The sequence below is a fragment of the Dasypus novemcinctus genome, chromosome 7, assembly GCF_030445035.2.
Source record: "Dasypus novemcinctus isolate mDasNov1 chromosome 7, mDasNov1.1.hap2, whole genome shotgun sequence".
NCBI lineage: Eukaryota > Metazoa > Chordata > Mammalia > Cingulata > Dasypodidae > Dasypus > Dasypus novemcinctus.
Genome location: NC_080679.1, coordinates 21,279,686 through 21,299,974, shown reverse-complemented (window position 1 = coordinate 21,299,974; position 20,289 = coordinate 21,279,686). Strand labels below are relative to the sequence as shown.

The 20,289-nt window shown below is 43.7% G+C and overlaps 1 protein-coding gene across 1 annotated transcript in view; it reads left to right on the top strand.

Annotated features, from left to right (window-relative positions):
• Positions 1-20,289, top strand: part of SGPP2 (sphingosine-1-phosphate phosphatase 2) — a 136,720-nt gene that overhangs the window by 90,627 nt on the left and 25,804 nt on the right. Inside the window, exons 3-4 of the mRNA XM_004453104.5 lie at positions 13,833-14,012; positions 16,697-16,786. Coding sequence (XP_004453161.1) covers positions 13,833-14,012; positions 16,697-16,786 — 270 coding nt within the window. The remainder of the gene's footprint in view (positions 1-13,832; positions 14,013-16,696; positions 16,787-20,289) is intronic.

Genomic DNA, 20,289 nt, shown 5'->3' with positions numbered 1-20,289 from the left:
GGCGCCATTCCTGGGCAGGCTGCACTTTCTTCCGCGCTGGGCGGCTCTCCTTACGGGCGCACTCCTTGCGCGTGGGGCTCCCCTACGCGGGGGACACCCCTGCGTGGCACGGCACTCCTTGCGCGCATCAGCACTGCGCATGGGCCAGCTCCACGCGGGTTAAGGAGGCCCGGGGTTTGAACCGCGGACCTCCCATGTGGTAGACGGACGCCCTAACCACTGGGCCAAGTCCGTTTCCCTGTTATTGGTTTATATATTCAAGTCTACTCTCATAGGAAATGTGAGAGCTTCTTGTCACCTGTTCCCATTGTGAGATGACAAAGGATTCAAGTTCCTGGTAATAATAGGTTTAGATCAATGTATGAATTATAAACCTTTCTAGTTTTCTCCCTCTAGTCATTATAATGTCTATATTGAATTATTTTCTATTTCTCCCAGGGCCTTGTTTCCTTACCTGCACCCCCACTATGTACAGGACAAGGAAAGGCTCAGAACCCTCCCTTCTTCATGTGTTCTGGATGGGACTGGTGGATTCTCTCGGTGTTGGGGGTGGAGCTGGGCTAGGGATTCCTGAGTGGGAGGGCTTCTCTCTTCCTCTTAGGACTTTGCTGGGGTGGGTGGTCCCAGATTCTCAGTCCTTGGAGGCCATGTGGGCATTACGTCCCCCATGCAGTCGCCCTGGCTGCGTCCACGGTCATACAGGAAATAACCTTGATGAAGTGGTCACTGGGGCATTATTTACCCCAGCATCGAAAGTGGGGTAGTCACGAAGACAACAAGGTGGTCCACCCTATAGCCCAGGATGCCTTCCAGGGGCGGTCAATGCTTCAGTGTATTTGGTACCTTTCTCCAGAGGGCAAATCAAATCCATGACACACTCCTTAGGGACGGGGACGTGGAAGGCCACATCAGTGCACTTCCCATTCAGCTCAGGACCAACCTTACACACAGCCTTGGCAGGGCTGGGAGGTGCGGGATAACGATGTAGGCAGAAACACTGATTTTACACTGCAGCTTGCTGGAGGTGGTGGTGGGGGGGCATCATGGTCTCTGGGTAGCAGTAACGGCATGGCCTTCGGCTTGGACTTACCTGCGTTATCCAAGTTGTCATGGATGACCATGAGCAGGAGAGCCAAGCACTTGCTGTGCAGCAGACAGCATTGCTGACCACCATGAGGGGGTTGTCATTTCACAGTTCTCTTCCATTCTAAACACAGGGGCATTGGTCCAGGGGGCAGGGATGGCAACCCTTTTAGTTCAACCATTCAAGTAAACTCTAGCCTTGTCTAAGAGGTGAACATAGTAGTGGGCTCTATGATATATTCAGCACCAGCATCACCCCATTTTACGTTGGTGGGATCTTGCTCCTGGAAAATGGAGATGGAATTCCCATTGATCTTACGCTCCTATTCTTACCCTTGACGGTGCTGTTGAACTTGCCATGGGTAGAATCATTCTTAAACATATAGTCCGTTTATTGAGGTTAAGATAGGAGTCAGCTTCCAATTGGTACAAGATCCAGTTTGTCAGAATTAAAAGCATCCCTGGTGATTACTTCGCCAATATAGGTGACCCTTTAATCTGACTTGTACCACGATGATAGGGATGCAACTGGAAACACACAGAAAAGTGAGGCTTCTGTTGAGTGGGAAGAGCAGAGAGCGCTGCCAGAGTTTTAAATGTTAGAACCAAAGTTTGTATGTTTTTAGGCTGAATCCAGGTAGCAAGGTTGGAACAGCAAGGGTGTCTAAATCCATTTGGTTCCTGAGTTTCAGATAGGAAGTCTCATGAATTTGATATCAAGGAATTTATCCAAAAGTTTTGTCTACATCTATTCAGCTCCTGATTTCAGAAAACAAGAATTTGGTTAATGATAGATAGATGTATATTTACTGCTTGCTTACTTGCCTGCATCTATCTATTCCTTCAGGACCTATGATTGTTGCAGGGGCTGGGAAATAAAATGACCGTAGCCCAAACCAGGTGCAGTCATAGGAGGGTGAGTGGCGACATATAACTGCACAATCAAAACACTCCAGCTGTGCCTAGTATGCCTAGTGTGCAAAATGAGTTTTAAAAAAATTTTCTTTTTTTTACTTTAAATACGTATATCTTGGTTTTAATGTGCATTAAAAAATAAAACACATCAGACCATGATCTCACAAATGTTTCACTAAAGAGGATGAGTCCATTTGAAGGCCAATAATAAAGAATTAATGACATGACTGGTCCATGGATGTGGCGAAATCTTGAGGGTGGTTTGTGAACAATTGAAGCTTAAGCGACGCTTGGAGGGAGAGGATGTGGCTCAACTGACAGAGCATCTGCCTACCATATGGAGGGTCCAGGGTTCAAACCCAGGCCTCCTGACCCATGTGGTGAGCTGGCCCACACGCAGAGCTGCTGCACGCAAGGAGTACGGTGCCACGCTGGGCCACCCCTGCATAGGGATGCCCCACGTGCAAGGAGTGCACCCTGCAAGTAGACCCACCCCATGCAAAAAAAGCGCAGCCCACCCAGGAGTGGCACTGCACACAGGGAGAGCTCACACAGCTAGAGGACGCAACAAAAAGAGATGCAGTTTCCTAGTGCCGCTGCTGATGCAAGCGGCAGACACAGAAGAACACACAGCAAATGGACACAGAGAGCAGACAACGGTGGGGGTGGGGGGGTAGGGGAGAGAAATAAATAAAAATGAATAAAAATTAAAAAAAAAAAAAAAGTGACCCTTGGAGCAAGGTGGGCAAATTGACCTGGTAAGATGTAGGAGGCCTGCAAACCCAGCTGGCAGGAGGCCCAGACATTGTCTAGTTAAAAGAATACATACTTGATCTTGAAAAGATTAACGCGTTAATGGGCAGCTGTTGCCCTGTAAAGACTGAAGAAGCTTGGGCTTGATGAAGATGATTGGTGTAACATTCAGTCAGCTGGGCTATTGGCTCATCTTCCTCAGGGGTGATTTCTCGGGCTGATTTTCCTGAAGTTGCTGGGGCCCTGGGGCAGGTTTTACTGTTTTGGTTGCAGGGATGAGCAGAAGGCGCCTGGGATTAGTAGTTAGTCAGCTGAGACTGAAGATGGGGCATGGGTGGGAGGTTTGGCCTTCTCTTCCTGACTGAGCATTCTGAGACTATTTATTTGAAGTTTGTGTATATGAATTTGGGGGGGGGGGGCGGAGTAGGGGGGCGCTACTGTAGAGTGCTTTTGCCTAGGCTGGCTGGTGGAAACACAAAGATTTGCGGCATACTCAAAAATACTTCATCAGAGATGGCAGTAATTGGTGATTTGAATCAGATGAGAAAGGTAGACATGGCATATGAGGAGCATCTATTGTTTTGTTGCTGTCAGGGGTTTATAGCAGTAAAGGCATTGTTGTTTTAATATCATTTTTCTCTGGTCTCCAAAAGTCAAAGAATTATGTAACTAATTCCTGGCTTTTTCCAAATAAACCCATGGACAGACTATCAGTGTTTCCACCCATCAGACCGGAGGAGCATGATCCACTGCTGAGAGTCACCAGTGACTTGCTGGTGCCGTGATTTCCTAAGGGGGAGGGGCTATGTCGGGGCCAGGAGAAGGAAGAAAGATGGTAGACTTCACCAGTAATTGCTGGCGGTGGTGTTTAATTTGAAAAGAGCTTCTTGTTACTCCCTCCATCCTGCAGAGGGGTTAACTTATGGTTAGGGTAACAGTGGAGCCTCATACTTTGGAGATGGGGGTGCTTTGAGGGGATGAGGACAAATGAAGGACAGTTGGCGTTCTCAATCTCTTAAAATGGATTGTGTGGCTTTGTTTTTTAAAATCTGTACCTGCTTTGTTTTTTAAAATCTGTACCTGCATCACGAGCAAGAACGTCCTGTCAAGAATCTTCTGTTTTCCAAACTAACTTTCGTTTTTACTAGTGTGCAGAGTTAAGTCCTGCTGATTGCAGATGTGCTGGACGTGGTGGTAAAGTTGTTGTTTTAGATGACAACCAGAAAGGTCCCCCTCGCCAAGAGAACAGCCACCGCCATCAAGGACCCACCTGAAGTCTTATCAGCGTGAGGACACGGTGCCTAGGGTCAGAGCTTGTTCGCTACAAAAGCCTCGTGTCTGCTTTGGATAAACTTCTTTCTACCTCCTTATGTCTTTTTACCCTGTTCTTAGGGTAGAAGTAAGGATATATGCTAACTCCCTCCCCCCAACCTGACCAGGCCCCTTCCCAAGCCTCAGCCCCGTGCAGGGTGGCCCTGCCCCTTTGAGGTGTTAATGATCTGTAACCGTTTCCTCTGCTGCCTCCACTTGCATTTAGGCTTTAACGCACAGGCTTTGGGGCCTCAGCCCTAACGAGTGAGGGTGGAGGAACTTCATTTGGTGCCTGTAGGTACAAGGGCTCTTCATCAATGCAGGGCAGAGGCTGCCAAGTAGGGCGAGCCGCACTGAGTTAATCATTATATTCTCTAACTAAATGGAAAAATAGTTCTCTTCTGCCGTAGTGATGATTTTTTTTTCTTCTTTTTTTTTTTTTATTGACTCTGTAATAATATTACATTAAAAATATATATGTGAGGTCCCATTCAACCCCACCCCCCACCCCCCCCTCTCCCCCCCCAACAACACTCGTTCCCATCATCATGACACATCCATTGGATTTGGTAAGTACATCTTTGGGCACCTCTGCACCTCATAGACAATGGTCCACATCATGGCCCATACTCTCCTCCATTCCATCCAGTGGGCCCTGTGAGGATCCACGATGTCCGGTGATCACCCCCGAGGCACCATCCAGGGCAGCTCCACGTCCCAAATACGCCCCCACCTCTCATCTCTTCCTGCCCTTCCCCATACCCATCGTCCACCATGTCCCGTAGTGATGATTTTAATATCTTAGCCCTGCCTTCTCTTTTCAGTTCTGTTAGCTCCAGCACCTCTCCCCCTTTTTTCCCCTTTTCATCTAAAGATACTGTTTTATTGGACCAATAAACCGCATGGAAGCTAGGCATATTTGTTGGCTCGTGTTTGGATTCCAATGCTGTCTGAGAGCAGAGATCTTTTCTCCTTTGTTTGCCAAACCGGCGGGTTCCCGGTCCATAGTAGCTCCCTGACCAAATACTCGCTGCTTGGAGCCGGTTGGATGCTGGGCTCCAAAAGGTGTGTCCGTGTTCTTCTCCCTGCGACCTGGGGATGTGAACTTATTTGGAAAAAGTGAAGGATCTTGATATGTGGGGATCGTCCTGCAGTATCGGGGTGGGCTCTAGAGCCCAGGACAAGTGTCCTCATAAGAGAAAGGCAGAGGGAGGCGAGACAGACTGAAGAGAAGACCCCGAGGAGGGGAGGAGACCCGGGGACTGTGGAGGCAGAGGTTGGGGTGATGCTGTCTCCAGGCAGGGAATGCCGATGGCCACCAGAAGCTGGACAAGGCAAGGAACGGGCTGTCCCCTGGAGCTTTAGAGGGAGTGTGGCCCTGCTGACACCTGTCTCCAGGCTTCTGGCCTCTGGAGCTGAGAGAACATCGCCTCAGTGTGATTTTAGGACATTTTCATCACCCCTAAAAGAAATCCTTTTCTCAAGAGCAGTCTCCATGCTCTTCCACACACCACTCTACTTTCTCCGCTCATTTGCCTATTCTGGACATTTTATGTTAAATAGAATCATATGTTATGTGGTCTTTTGTACCTGGCTTCTGAACTTAGGCATAATAGTACCTCCTTTTTTATTCTAAATATGTTCAGTACCCCCTTTTACTTTCTTGAAATGAAACTCTTGGATAATATGACCTAGTTGCACACTTACTTTTGAAAAAAAATGCCCTGGAATAAAAAGATGACTTTTTAAATAAGTCAGTGCTAGGGCATGTCTACACTAGCAGTGTCGTAGACAGTAGACGACTTGTACTGATAAACAGTATCACCGTGAGCATGCCAGTTACAGTGGCTCTGAAACAGTTGTGCTGGTTGGAGTCTCAATTCAATAAGCAGCATTTTGATTGGTGACAATGGATATGATTGCCAAATATTTTCTCCCATTGAGTCATCTGCCTTTTCACTCTTTTGAAAGAATCCTTTGAGGTGCTAATGTGTTTAATTTTGAGGAGGTCCCATTTATCTATTTTTCCTTTTCTTTCTCCTGCTTTGGGCATAAAATCCAAGAAGCCACTATCTACCACAAGATCTTTAAGATATTTCCCTATATTTTCTTCTAGTAGTTCTGTGGTCCTGGCCAGCTTTTGCATTTAGGTCTTGGATCCATTTTCAGTTGATTCTTATATAGGAGTGAGATAGGGGTCCTCTTGCATTATTTTGGTTATGGATATCCAGTTCTCCCAGCATCATTTGTTGAGGAGACTGTTTTGCCCCCTTAACATGGCTTTGGTAGGTTTGTCAAAAACCCGTTGGCCGTAGAGATGTGGTTCATTTTTGGATTTTCAATTCTATTCTACTGATTGATATGTCTGTCTTTACGCCAATACTGTACTTGTTTTGACCACTTTGTAATATATTTCAAGTTCAGACAGTGAAATTCCTCCTACATCACTCTTCTTTTTCAGAATGCATTTGGCTATTCCAGTGTACTTTCCCTTCCAAATGAATTTGGTAATTGCCTTTTCTATTTCTGTAAAGTAAGCTGTTGGAAGTTTGATTGGTATTGCATTCAATCTATAAATCAGTTTGGATAGGATTGATATCTTAAAGATATTTAGTCTTCCAATCCATGAGCACGGAATGTCTTTCCATTTGTTTAGGTCTTTTTTGATTTCTTGTAGTATTGTTTTATAGTTTTCTGCATATAGGTCCTGTACTTCTGTGGTTAAATTGGTTCCTAGGTATTTGAGTCTTTTTGTTGCTATTGTAAATGGAATTTTTTTCAGTTTCCTTCTCAGATTGTTAAATACTAGTGTACAGAAACATTACTGATTTTTGTGTGTTGATCTTGTATACTGCCACTTTGCTGAACTCATTTATTAGCTTGAGTCACTTTATCATAGACATTTCAGAATTTTCTAAATACAGGATCATGTCATCCACAAATAGTAAGAGTTTTATGTCTTCTTTTCGGATTTGGATGCCGTTTATTGACTGATTGATTGTCTAATTGCTCTAGCTAGAACTTCTAGCACAGTGTTAAATAGCAGTGGTGACGTTGGGCTTCCTTGTCTTGTTCCCAAACTTAGAGAGAAACCTCATATATGCCTTTTATCATATTCAGGAATTTTCCTTCTATTCTATCTTTTGAAGTGTTTTTATAAAGAAAGGATGCTGGGTTTTGTTGAATGAGCTTCTTGGACATATAAGTTCATTTTTTTTCTTTTTTAAAAATCAATTTTATTGAAACATATTCATAAACCATACAGTCCATCTAAAGTGTATAATCAACTTTTTTTAACCATTGATGGATGAATATTAATATATTACTATATTCTATAGTTTGCATTGGTTGTTTTTTTTGCCCAAAATATCACCCTAATCTTAACATCTTATAACATTAACATACATTTGTTTTGTTTCATAGAAAAACATTCTTATATATAGACTATTAACCATACTCATTTTCCACAAGAGGGTTTGCTATGCTATACAGTCCCATGTTTCATTTTTTTAGCTTTCCTTCCAGTGATATACACTGGACCTTAGACTTTCCCTTTCAGCTGCTATCATACCCATATATTAGCACTGTTAATTACAAGCACTGTGCTTTCAATGTTTCTATCCATTTCTGTACATTTATTTTTTCTCACTTTTTTTTAGTACTTTAAAAAAATTTTAAAGTTTTTTAGATTACATAAATGTTACATAAAAAATGTAGGGGATTCCCATATATACTACTCCCCACCCCTCCCACACTTTTCCACATTAACAACATCCTTCATTAGTGTGGTACATTTGTTACAAGTAAGTTCATTTATCTTGTGAGACTGGGGAAATTTTCAGCTATTATTTCCTCAAATACTCTTTCTGCCCCTTTTCCCTTTTCTTCTGGAATTCCCATGACACACATGCTATTGCGTTTCATGTTGCCATTCAACTCTCTGAACCCTGCTCAGTTTTTCCATTCTTTTCTCTTTTCAATTTCAGCTGTTCTGTATTTTTGCGTTACTTATTCTATCCTCTGTCATTTTGAGTCTGCTGTTGAATGCCTCTAATGTGTTGTTTATCTCACTTATCATATCTTTCATTCCCATGAGCTCTGTTACTTTTCTTTTTAGCATTTATTTTTTATTGTATTGTTTGAAGACACGTAGATCACAAAAAATGCTACATTAAAAAATATAAAAAGTTTCCACATACTCTTCTATTCAGGTTTTTAAATTCTTCCTTGTACTTGCTCAATGTCTTTTTTTTCTTAAAGATACATAAATCACACAAAATGTTACATTAAAAAATATAAGAGCTTCCCATATACCCCATTCCCTACACCCCTCACTCCTCCCACATTGACAGCATCTTTCATTAGTGTGGTACATTCATTGCATTTGATGAGTACATTTTGGAGCACTGCTACACAGCATGGATTATAGTTTATGTTGTAGTTTACACTCTCTCCCAGTCCATTCAGTGGGTTATGGCAGGATCCCTGTCTTCTTTTTTTTTTTTTTAAGATTTATTTATTTTTATTTCCCCCAGCCCCACCCCAGTTGTCTGTTCTCTGTGTCTATTTGCTGCATCTTCTTTGTCCCCTTCTGTTGTCGTCAGCAGCACGGGAATCTGTGTTTCTTTTTGTTGCGTCATCTTGTGTCAGCTCTCCGTGTGGGGCGGCACCATTCCTGGGCAGGCTGCACTTTCTTTCAAGCTGGGCGACTCTCCTTACGGGGCGCACTCCTTGCGCATGGGGGTGCCCTACGTGGGGGACACCCCTGCGTGGCAGGGCACTCCTTGCGCGCATCAGCACTGCGCATGGGCCAGCTCCACACGGGTCAAGGAGGCCCAGGGTTTGAACTGCGGACCTCCCATGTGGTAGATGAATGCCCTAACCACTGGGCCAAGTCCGCCGCCGATCCCTGTCTTCTTGATGTCCTTTGTCTCTTTAGTCATAGTGTCTTTCAGTTCATAAATTTGATTTTGGAAATTTGTATGCATGTTGTTAATTAGTTGTCTCAATTCCTGAGCCTCTTCTGGGGCTTTGAAATATACTTTTTCTTGGACCATGTCTTCCATTTTCTTAGTATGGCTCATAATTTTTTGCTGATGTCTAGGCATCTCATTAGGATGGTGAGTTTACTCTTGTGCTCACTCTTCTCTCTTTCATATGGATTTACTGATGCAAGGTTGTGTGTTACTGCTGTTCTTTGATTCTTGGTTCGACTTGTTCTGGGTCTTTAGGATTGTCCCTGTTGCTCAAAACTGGACCCTGGACCCAGTAATGAGTTGCAGATCTGTTTCCTAGGGCCTTAGGGAAGGAGATTGCAAAGGCCACGAAAAGCCCCTCTCATTTATTTACTTTTAATTTCCTCATGTGCACTTCCTTGGTCTACCAGAAGATGGCACTCATGGGCAGCCCTCTCAGATCAATGTCTGGTTGGAGTGTTTGCTGCCATATGGACTGGATCAATGTGATATAGGTTCCTGTCTGGAAGCTAAGAGCCTTGTAATTCAAACTTCCTCAGAGACAGTTCTCCAACCTTCATGGGCAGCCCCCTCCCATTTCCCAGGTAGGATATAATTCCTCTCAGCCTGCAAGGGTTCGTCAGACAAAGTAGACCAAACTTATGGGTCAAAACTGAGTCAGCCTTAGGCCGGGTGCCTCTCTCTCCCCGTTCCTGGGGAGGTGCATCCTCAACAATCAATCCTGGAGAGGGAGATTGAGAGGGCCGGATCTCTTTAGTCTTGGATCTCTTTAGTCCCAAGCTGGCTCCCAAGGCAAACGATGGTATCGCCCCATCTGGTCTGGAAGGGCTCATGGGGCACAGCTGTGGGCCAAAAGCTGAGTCAGCCTTAGGTCGTGGCTCTCTCCCCTCTTTCCTGGGGAGGTGGATCCCTGGGGTCCCCCTTGTCTACAGCTGCTGGCCCCAAGGCCTGAGAGTTCAAAAGTGTCTAAAGTGTGTGTCGGGGGAGGGATTGGCAGTAGCACCTGCTGCTTTTAACTCACAGTTCTGCCGTCGCAATTCTTTTCCCTTGTCCCTCTCTCTTCTTGGTGGTGTCCAGCCTTCCTCTGGTGTCCTAAACCCTAGAAGTTTTTTTTTTTTTTTTTTCCAGGCTGTTTCTGCCTGTCCTCCAGCTGTTTTTCTGGGGGGAAAACAGCTGTTTTCTGTGTCTTTCTAGTCTGCCATCTTCCCAGAATTCTGCTTCCAGTCATTGAGTTAACCAAGAATGTTTCCTTGGACATGACACATTCCTGTTGCAGACCAATAGCTTAGACTTCTCCATTTAAAACATACTTCTATGTACATCATCACCTCTGGAACCCTCAATTTCTTTTTTCTCTCTTATTTATGTAATTTTTCTGTATTTGCTATTTCCCCTACCCTTATAAATTACTCAAATTTCTGCCACCTTAGGAAAAAAATTTGTCCCCAAATCTATTTCCTCTGCCCAACTTCTCCTGAACTAGGTCATGCCTTTTGCTCTCTTCTGGATTTTGCAGTACTCCCTTAACTGCCCTCCTACCTCCATTGTTGAGGTCCTCACGCCCACTCTCCCACAGACGCTGAGGGGTCCACCAGACCAGCAGATGAGGTCAGGTCCAGCTCTACCTCCAGCCTCCAAGGTAGGCTAAAGATCCACTCTTGAGGCAGAGATGTAGCTACTGCACAACTGGCGCCTCCTTGCCATACTCTCCCCAGACATCTGCTCCTCACATTTTAAAATAGTTTTAACAGCTTTTTGAGATTCGATTGACATACCATAAACTGCACATATTTTAACAGCTCTATTGAGATATATTTCACGTATCATAAAATTTATCCACTTAAAGTGTACCATTCAGTAGTTTCAGTGTATTCACAGAGTTGCACATATTTAAAATGTACAATTTGATACACTTTGACATGTATACATACCCATGAAATAGTCAAGATAGATTAACCATCACCTCTCAGAGTTTCCTCATGTCCCTTTGTGATTTCTTCCCCCCTCCCAGGCAACTGCTGATCTGCTCTGTATCACTCTAAAATAGTTTGCATTTTCAAGAATTTTATATAAGTGGAATCACATTTGGTATGCTTTCTTTCTTTTTCTTTTTTTGTCTTCTTTTTCTCAGTATAATTATTTTGAGATTTATGCATGCTGTAGCATATATCAATAGTTCATTCCTTTTTATTGCTTTAAAAAATTTCAACTTTATGAATATATCACAATTTGTTTATCCATTCCTTTTTGATGGAAATTGGGGTTATTCCCTGTTTGGGTCTGTTGCAAAAAAATTGCTATGCATGTATAAGTCTTTCATTCCTGTTGGGTAAATACCTAGAAGTGGAATGGCTAAATCATATGGAAAGTTTATGTTTACCTTTTTCAAGAAGTTGCCAAATGGTTTTTCAAAGCATTTGTGCCATGTTGCACTCCCATCCGCAGCATTTGAGAGTTCTAGATGTTCTACTATCTCACCAACACCTGGTCTGGTCAGTCTTTTTAATCTTAGCCATTCATGTGTAGTGATATGCCCCACATCAGTTTAAACTCTAGTGATCCTAACCTACCAGTAGCTCCTACTACATACCACTGCTGTCACTTCTCTAAGCCTTTACTCAAGCTGTTGCTGTATCCTGGGTTCCTCCCTACCTACCCTCATCTTAGTTAAACAATCTTCCTTTAACACTCAGCTCCAATGCCCTTGACCCTCCAGGCTAGAACAGAACCTCACACAATAGGTTCACCGTAATGAATGGCAATGGCAGAGATGGAAGTCAAGACCCTAAGAGTGGTCCTCTTTCCACACTGCTTGGGAAATGTAGATCTAACTATTTTCTCTTGTTTAAAGAAATCTGCCATTACTGTGATTGTTTCAAAGTACAGTTTAGCTCATCAGAAACAATGTGTAGCTGTGATAATATTTTTAAATGAAATAAACAGTTGTCCTAATTTTAAAAACGTCCTTCGACTATAGTCTAAATGAAGTCAAAGGAACTTCAAGGATGTTAAACTTTATCTAAACGAGGGTCACCAAATCAGTCTTCACTTGATGATTTCAAGTATTTTTGAGCAAATTAGAGTTAGTCATTATGTCTGTAATGTTTTGTTTTTCTTTATCTTGGGTGGAAAAGGAACAGTGCTGAGAAAACCTGTTTCAAGCAGGTTTTTCTGAGAAATGCTTGGTAGTCAATAAGATCAACGTTTTTCAACTTCCTCGATAATACTCAGCTTGTGGTTTCTCCAGGTGCACAGGAGGGAGGCAGAAACATAAAAGGAGCAAAATGGTTTCCAGGAGAAAGAGATTCTGGTAATAAGGGGTAACGAGGTTAAGTTTCAAAGTCAGATTAGAAATCACAGCTATGGGTTTCAGAGTAATTGTCACTGAGGCTTTATACCCTGTGGCTTTGGCCTGCTGTGCACAGCAGCCAGTGGTTCTTGATTTTTAACCCAGAGGAAGATGGCTTTGGAGCATAGAAACCAATGCAGCACCTTCCGGGGGCTGCTGAGTATGCTGGAATAACATTCAGAATTAATGGGCAGCTAAATGAGAGCCGCAGAATGTGAGAAACCCTAAAGTGATGCGGCTGACTAATCAAAATTATTTTTGAAATAGTCCTTCATAGTGGGTTTTGATCCACAGCAAAGTAACTCCATCCATCGTGGACTAAATAAAGGCTTTGGAAGATCGATACAGTCCTGGTAAGGTGAGCTGGTTTATGATTAAAGTCCAAGACAGAGTGACCTGTGCAAGATGAGAGAATAGTGCATCTCAGAATGTAATGTGAATGCGGGTCCCCTGGGAGGCTTGTTAAAATGGGAACAAATTCAGTATGTCTGGGGTGAGGCTCTAGGTTCTGCATTCCTAAAAAATCTCCCAGGTGATGCTGAGGTGGCTGGTCTAAGGACCCTGCTTTGAATTGCAAGGGCAGAAACTTTTAAATTAACATGTTGCTCTGCCCTTTTTTCATAATGGATCATGAAATTGGCCTGAAATTCTGTTAGTCCTATTCATATTAGGAAGTTTTGGAGCTCAAACTCTGATTTCTATCTTCTGCTTTAAAGAAAAAAAAAAAAAGGAAGAAGGAGAGTTCTTCGTTATTGGCGTCATGGAAAAATCATTTGAAAAAATTCCAGATTGCTTTGTCTTTATTTTAGGATTGGAAATATCGATGCCATTTATTTTACTAACACTCCTAATTACTAAATTAAATCCAGTCTGTTGTCTACATACATCAGTGGCACTCAAACATTTTAAAACTAGAAGTTCCCTAAGAACAGTCACTTTTCTGGTTAAAACTTGAAAACAAGAGTTGTTTGATTTGGGTATTGATTAGATTATGTTTAGTCCAGTCTAAACGCTGGGTTTAGGAGCATGTTACATGGTGGTTGGGGGCATGGATTTCGAAGCTCTGCCAGTCACTGTGTGCCTGTGGATGACTTACAGGGACCCTGGTTTGGTCATCTGTAAAATAGGTCTGCATTTTACATCTATTATTATAATTAAATGTTAATATTTGGGAAGCTCTTAGAGCAGCGCCTGGCATACACACAGGCTATCCAGGTGCCTTAGTGTCCTGTCAGTTGCTCAGCCCAGTGGTCCTGTGGAATCCAGAAGACCTGTTTTCTTTTGACCTACTAAAATATCCTGCAAGACTTTTCCAATAAGCAGCTGGGTCAGAGAGAAAGGAGACCTCAGCCAACCAACAGGTTACTCCAAAATCAATTCACGAACTCTATGAAGTCATCCATCTTCCTACTTGCTCAGACCTACCTTGCCCTTTGGTTTTGCAGTTGGTGATGTATATTGGTCAGATGACCAAGGGCATCTTGAAGTGGCCCCGCCCCTTCTCCCCTCCTGTGGTGAAACTGGAAAAGAGAGTGATTGCTGAGTATGGAATGCCATCTACCCACGCCATGGCGGCCACCGCCATCTCCTTCAGCCTCCTCATCTCTACAAAAGACAGATATGAGGTAAGACACAGCCGGATTCTTCCACTTCCTCCCAGGAATGGGGTTATCCATGTAAGGACCCAGGGAATAGAGGTTTCCCTCCAGAATATTCTCTTAAAGCTGCTGCTTTGCGAGACTTTGAGGTTTATGATCTAAAAACTAAGGGAACTGAAGCCTCCTAGGTCATTGCTTACAATTTCCTCATAAATAAAGCGATCATATGTATCCACATTAGCACCCTTAGTAATTCTGCCAGGACAACAAGCATAGCATGGGGCTGTCCTGGGTAAGCCAGGGTGTGTGGTCTCCCTACTCAGGAAGCGTTTTCACCCTGAGCTGCCTGGCTAGACAGTGCTGGAATGAATCAGTGCTTTCATCCTCTGGAACAGACACAGAGGGAAGGGGGAGCGCGTTTATGATCCTATTAAATGATCCTCCAGGGCTGAGATGACGCCACCAAATCTCTCTGCCAGCCTACCCATCGCCTGGGGGCAGAAAAGAATCTTGTTCTGAATTAACCTCTGAGGATGCTTCTGCCCTCAGTTGGGGCTCGGCCATTAGAAATGATGGCTCCCAGGTTTTTCTAGAAAAGCTGTCTAAATGAAATGATATATTTGTCAGGAGATTAAAAAATATTGAAAATAGAAGAATTTCACTTAATATCTGCTTAGATATTTATGCCAATTATGGTGAGACCTTTTAAAAGTTAGTACTGCAATAAAGATTTTTTTTTTCTCCTGTTCAAGAATTATTGCTCTGATATTGTGTTTAATTTCACAACTTTTGCCTTTTACACTTTGGGAATTTTGGCTCTTATTAAATCTAGTGATCATCTGAAATGGAGCTTTTGACAGTTCATTTCACCCTGTCCCACTGCCCCAGGAGTCCAGGGACGTTCTGTAGTTGAGGTGTTCTGGGAATGGGCATTGGCCTGATGGGTTTGGAAGAGGACAGGACTAATTTGGGGTCTCTGTGCTACCTCGGCACTATTGCACCTGTTCACCTGGGTTTAGATGTCTGTTTCCTAAACAGAAAAGTAACACATGTAAGGAATGCATCCAACACTGATTAAGTCTTTTGTCCTCACTTAAATGTCATGCAAAGATCAGAAGTGTCTGTACTCCCTAGGACTGTCTGAATGAATTTCATGCCATCTTCCGAGCGACGTTGCATCCCGTGGCAGCAGCCCAGGAGGATGCAGGGGGCCCAGCCAAGCCCCACTGGGCTGTGCTCAAGATCCGGAGAGGCCCGTGAACATGACAGCATTGCTAAAGGAAAAAAGCAACAAAGAAGGGCCGATGGGAGAAAGAAAAAAGAACATTTCTACACGTATTTTAAAGCCACCTAGACCTTCCAAAAAAATTATTTTCAGCTTACATAATGCAGCAATTTTCATAAAACCCATTTTGTGTTCTGATCTTCTTTTCTATTTAATTTTTAATGATGAATATATTTAGCTATTTGGTTTATTTGCTTGTAAACAGCTTTAAATAATGGGTTTATTTATATCAGTATGTATTGGGGCTAATGCCTGAACTCTCAATTCTGAAAACATTTATTCATTAATTTTTAAACCACTTTCCAATTAAATGAGACCCATTTAATGATAAATCTTAAGACAGACAACCAGGTGCTTTGTACTTGTATGTTACATTGAGAAGAACCTGCTCGACTTGGACTCAGAAGGTCTGGTTTCTGGTTCTGACTCTGTCACTGGCTGTGTTGACCTTGGCAAGTCATTTAACCTTTCTGAGCCTCAACTCCTGTTGAGAGACTCGGATAGCTGACTGATAGGAAGGCATATGTGTGAACCATAAAGTTCAATTCTAAGGCAACTTATTGTGGTTGGATATTTGGTCATCTTGATTAGGACTTTCCTCCTTTGTGAAATGGGGCTAATGGTTCAACCTCCATCATAGAGTTATGTGAAGGTCCAATGAGAGAGTGAAGATAAAGTGCCTCACACAATATAGCCTTTACATTATGTGAGAGAATAAAGACAGAATAAAGTCTGTTGTCTTTATTATCTCTTTGGAAGACCATAGAAGTTAGCACTTGAAACAAGTGGTTTATATCACTAGGTCTAGTTAAGCAGCAGAATTTCGGTATGTTCCTTACTCGGCTTTTGCCACATTTCTCTGCCTGCCAATATCATCACCCAGCAAATGCTGAGATTTAGTGGAGCCTGGACTTTTGTCTTAACATACATAAAAATGCCTGTTCTTACTTTGGGCCATTTGTCCCTGGGCCTCATCAGGAGGTCAGTTCTTGCTAAGGTGGGAGGGAAGTTTCTCCTTGGGACTCCCGGATCACAGCACTGTCTATCTACCTTACACTTGGTCAAAACCATATACTTTGTAAGTTCTGATCTAAGAATAGGTTGAAATAAAAATGATTTATCCCACTAAAACTGCCAGCGATAGTTGCGCTCACGAGTCTTAAAGCCCAGTTCTTCTGTGTCTTATTTGTATGTTCATATTTTGTGAAACTTCCTACCAAAACTGTATTTCTATGTATCTCCCCCTTTCCTTTCCTCAGTTTCTCCATTTTAAAACATGGCTTTAGATCATCAGATAACTGCTCCAGAAAATGCAAGATTTGGACCAGCAGTTACTGGATAACAAGCCCTTATTTTGGTGTACATTGTCAAATTGTCTATGTCTGAACACTGTCTGATTCCTTGTTTTTCTCTTCTTCCCCTGCAGTATCCTTTTGCTTTGGGACTGGCGATGGCTGTGGTGTTCTCCACTTTGGTGTGTCTCAGCAGGCTTTACACTGGAATGCACACAGTCCTGGTAAGACCTCACCATCACGCCCTAGGGTGGTTACTTGACTATCTGGTTAGTGTGTTCCTCACACTACTGGCTTATAAAATTATTTGCATATATAATTACATTGCCAGGCCAGTGAGATCGGTAATTATTAGTTTATAGCCCAGGCAAAATGACAATGATGGATCCTTAAGATAATATCAACGAAGCTAAGCTAGGTTAGATCCTCAGAGCTTTGCAGATTGCTGATAACTGTGACTGAAACTCAGTTAAATTTACTTTCATGGTGGCTTAGGATGATACACCAGGTAATGCAGAGAGCACCCCTGGGGCCAAGGTACAAGTGAATGCATGCAGTTGCCCCTTCGTGCCTCCCAGAGAGGGGCCTGAAATTCAGGGGTCTCGCCTACCCGTGAATGGGTTGGGGTTCAGCCAGGACAGAGGAGCCCAGAGTCTTGGTGCCATCTTCCATCCTGCTTTAGGCTAGAGGCAGTGGCGGGTACAGGGAGACACATTAGCACTGAAAGGTCTGTCCACCTTTTACCATATAAGGAATTTTTCCAGGGCTTGCATGGTTAGCATAGTTCAACGACTCCAGAATTCTATTTCTTGTGCATCAGCCAGCTGTCGTGATGTTCCAGAGAGTGAGGCTGGCCATGGTTTACCACAGGGGCACAATTTATCCTCATAATTAGTACAAGAAAGATTTCTTGAAAAAGAAAGCGGACCTTGCTAAGCAAATTGTGTTCATGTCAGACCATGAAGTTCAAAACTTACATTAGCAAAAGACCTCCGAGAGAACCTGCCCCATGCTCACGGGCCTTGCAGTTTCTCTTCGTGGCGTCTAGTGCCGGCTGTCACAGGCAAGATGGAAGGGCAGAGGCGAGCAGTTAGGGAGAGGGTTAGTCACAACCGGCTGCCCACGATGCCCACTTAGGAATGCACATCCTCCCAGGAAGGCGAGGGAGGTGCAGGGAGCGCCGGAGTCAGGGCGAGGCGAGCGAGGTGCCAAATTTAAGGGGTGCCCAAAATCTTGGTAACCAAGATAAATAATTTTAATGCCATTTTTTGAAAAATCAAAGTGAATGCAAAAAAAAAAAAGATGAGCAACACATCACAAATTTAAATAGAGATTCTGAATCTGCGTGTGTACAACCCTTCCTCACTTGCTGCACCCTAATCCCCAGTCCTGGCAGGAGAAGCGTTTGGGCGAAGGCGGGACTCAGGCCATGGAAAGAAGAGAGGAGCATTAGGGTCCATCTTCTTACCCTTCCTGCCGGGGCATGTCCTTGTGGCCCCCCAGCCCATTACACCGCCTCCGGTAGCTTTTAAGACAAAAGGGGAGAAGGGAAGGAGAACATTCCCAGTTTTGCTACACAGCTCATTCACATTATAAAGACGTTCTCTCCATATGTGTGCGTAGACTTAAATATGGAATTAAGGAGAACTTTCTTGGGTGCTTTGGCACTTCTTTCATCCGGGGCTACTTTTAAATTTACATAGGTTTTCATAAAAAATGATCTTGGGACAGGTTTAAAAAAAAGCTGAAACCAAAAGTCATCACAAGAATGTAGGGCTATAGACATGGACAGAGAGTTTACGAAAGCTACCTCCGTAACGGTATCACTGCATCTTTTTCTGTTCTTTTAAAAGAGGGTTAGAGAGTGGATGTGGCTCAGGCAGTTGGGCATCCATCCCACGGTAAGCGGGGGTCAGGGTGGTCTGGGTTTGGTTCCCAGTGCTTCCTGAAACAAAACAAAACAAAGCAAAACAACAACACTAGCCTAGAAGCCAACTCAGGGAAGCTGATGTGGCTCAGTGGCCGAGTGCCAGCTACCCACATACAAGGTCCCAGGTTCAATCCCTGGCCCCCCATTGCTTCGGAAAAAAGAAGGGAAAAAAAAAGTGGGTTATTGTAGGGATCAAGAAGCATTTCTTTCAGGGGAAAATACATTAGGCCTCTCATTTGGACACAAGGCAGTACAGCCACCCTTTTTTGGAGAATTTGCCCTAGAAGAAACTGGATCAAGGAGCCATAGCAACTTTTGCCTCCACACCTCCATCCTGCTCCACCTTTGGAGCCTGGGACTTCTTTTGCACTCACATTTTTATTTCATAAAGACCTTAGACCTCAGCTCAGGCCTGGTCAGGGTGTGATGATGACTAATTTCTGGTAGCAGAAGGGAGTGGCTTGTCAATAGTAAGAATTAAATTATGGAGGGCTAAAGTGCAGCACAGCAACAGCTTAATAAGCTCCTACCTAGTGCCAGGTATGGTACTAGAGCCAGGAGATGGTCAGGTGAAAGCAACCCTGCCCATCCTATCCTCCTTTCCTGGGTCTTAAGGTCTATGGAACGAGACAGATGGACTGCTGCTTACTTGATCCAGTTAGTACTGTAATTAACTAGCCTTAAATGCTAGGTATTGTGAGAGTGAAAGGAAGTCTCTGGGTAGTCTCCACATTTGAACCGACTTTTTAAGTATGTGTGTACGTGTGTATACACATGTAAGTTTAATTACATAAATTATAAATGCTCACTTTTTAAAGATTTCTGGCAAGGTGAGGTCAAAAGTAAAGTAGCCTCTGTCAACAAACCCATTCACCAGACAAAGCCACTGCTGGCAGTTCCAGAGTTGAGAGAAGAAAGGGCGTTCTGTGTAGCTGGGACAGCATATGTGATGTGCAGAACAGACCAAGGCTGCTTCTTGGAACAAGAGGTAGGTCAGGGTGACAAGCACATGGCACGTGGCTGGGGGTGCAGTCAGAGTAGCAGGCAGAGAGGGGTCTCATAAGTGGCCTTATACCCCAGGCTGAGGAATTTGAACTTTGTTCTTTAGCTCTCTGGGGGTAAATATCTGGTCCGATGTGGATATAATCTCCCAGTAGTGGTGTGAGACCAGTTTTGAGAAATAAGAGCCAGAATTGTTTCAGCTTGGTGACTGCCTGGCTGACAGGGATGTGGGAAGGTCACAGCTCAGGTGGTGCCACCCACAAACCATTTGCGTCTGACAGGCAGTCATTTCTTAGTGTGCAAGGTAAGGCAATTATTTCTCTGTCTGAATTCATCTTCCTCCTCCTGCAGAGACAAGCTGTTTAAAGCCTGCGTGACGTACTTCTGTGCTGTGTGTGTGATTTGTGTGGTTCATGGTTGTGGTGGATATAGTGGGGTGCCTATATAGGCTCGTTTCTGCCTTCTTTCTTCCTGACAGAACCCCAGGTTTGTTCAGGTACATGCCCAGTGCCCAGCTCTAAAACATTGTCCTCATTAGTCTAATCAGTGGTGCTCAACCCTGGCTGAACATTAAAATGAACCAGGGAGCTTTAAAAAATGTCGGTACCTAGGACCCACCTCCAGAGATATTTTTTAAAAGCATGTAAGGGGATTTAAATACACAGCCAGGATTGAGGTCCACCAGCGAGTGGTCCACGAGTCAGCATGCCACGTGGGTTGGCCCAACCCACTGTTCCTTGCATGGGGGAGAAATTTCTCCATCTTCTGCTGGACGTGAATGACAACTCACGTAGC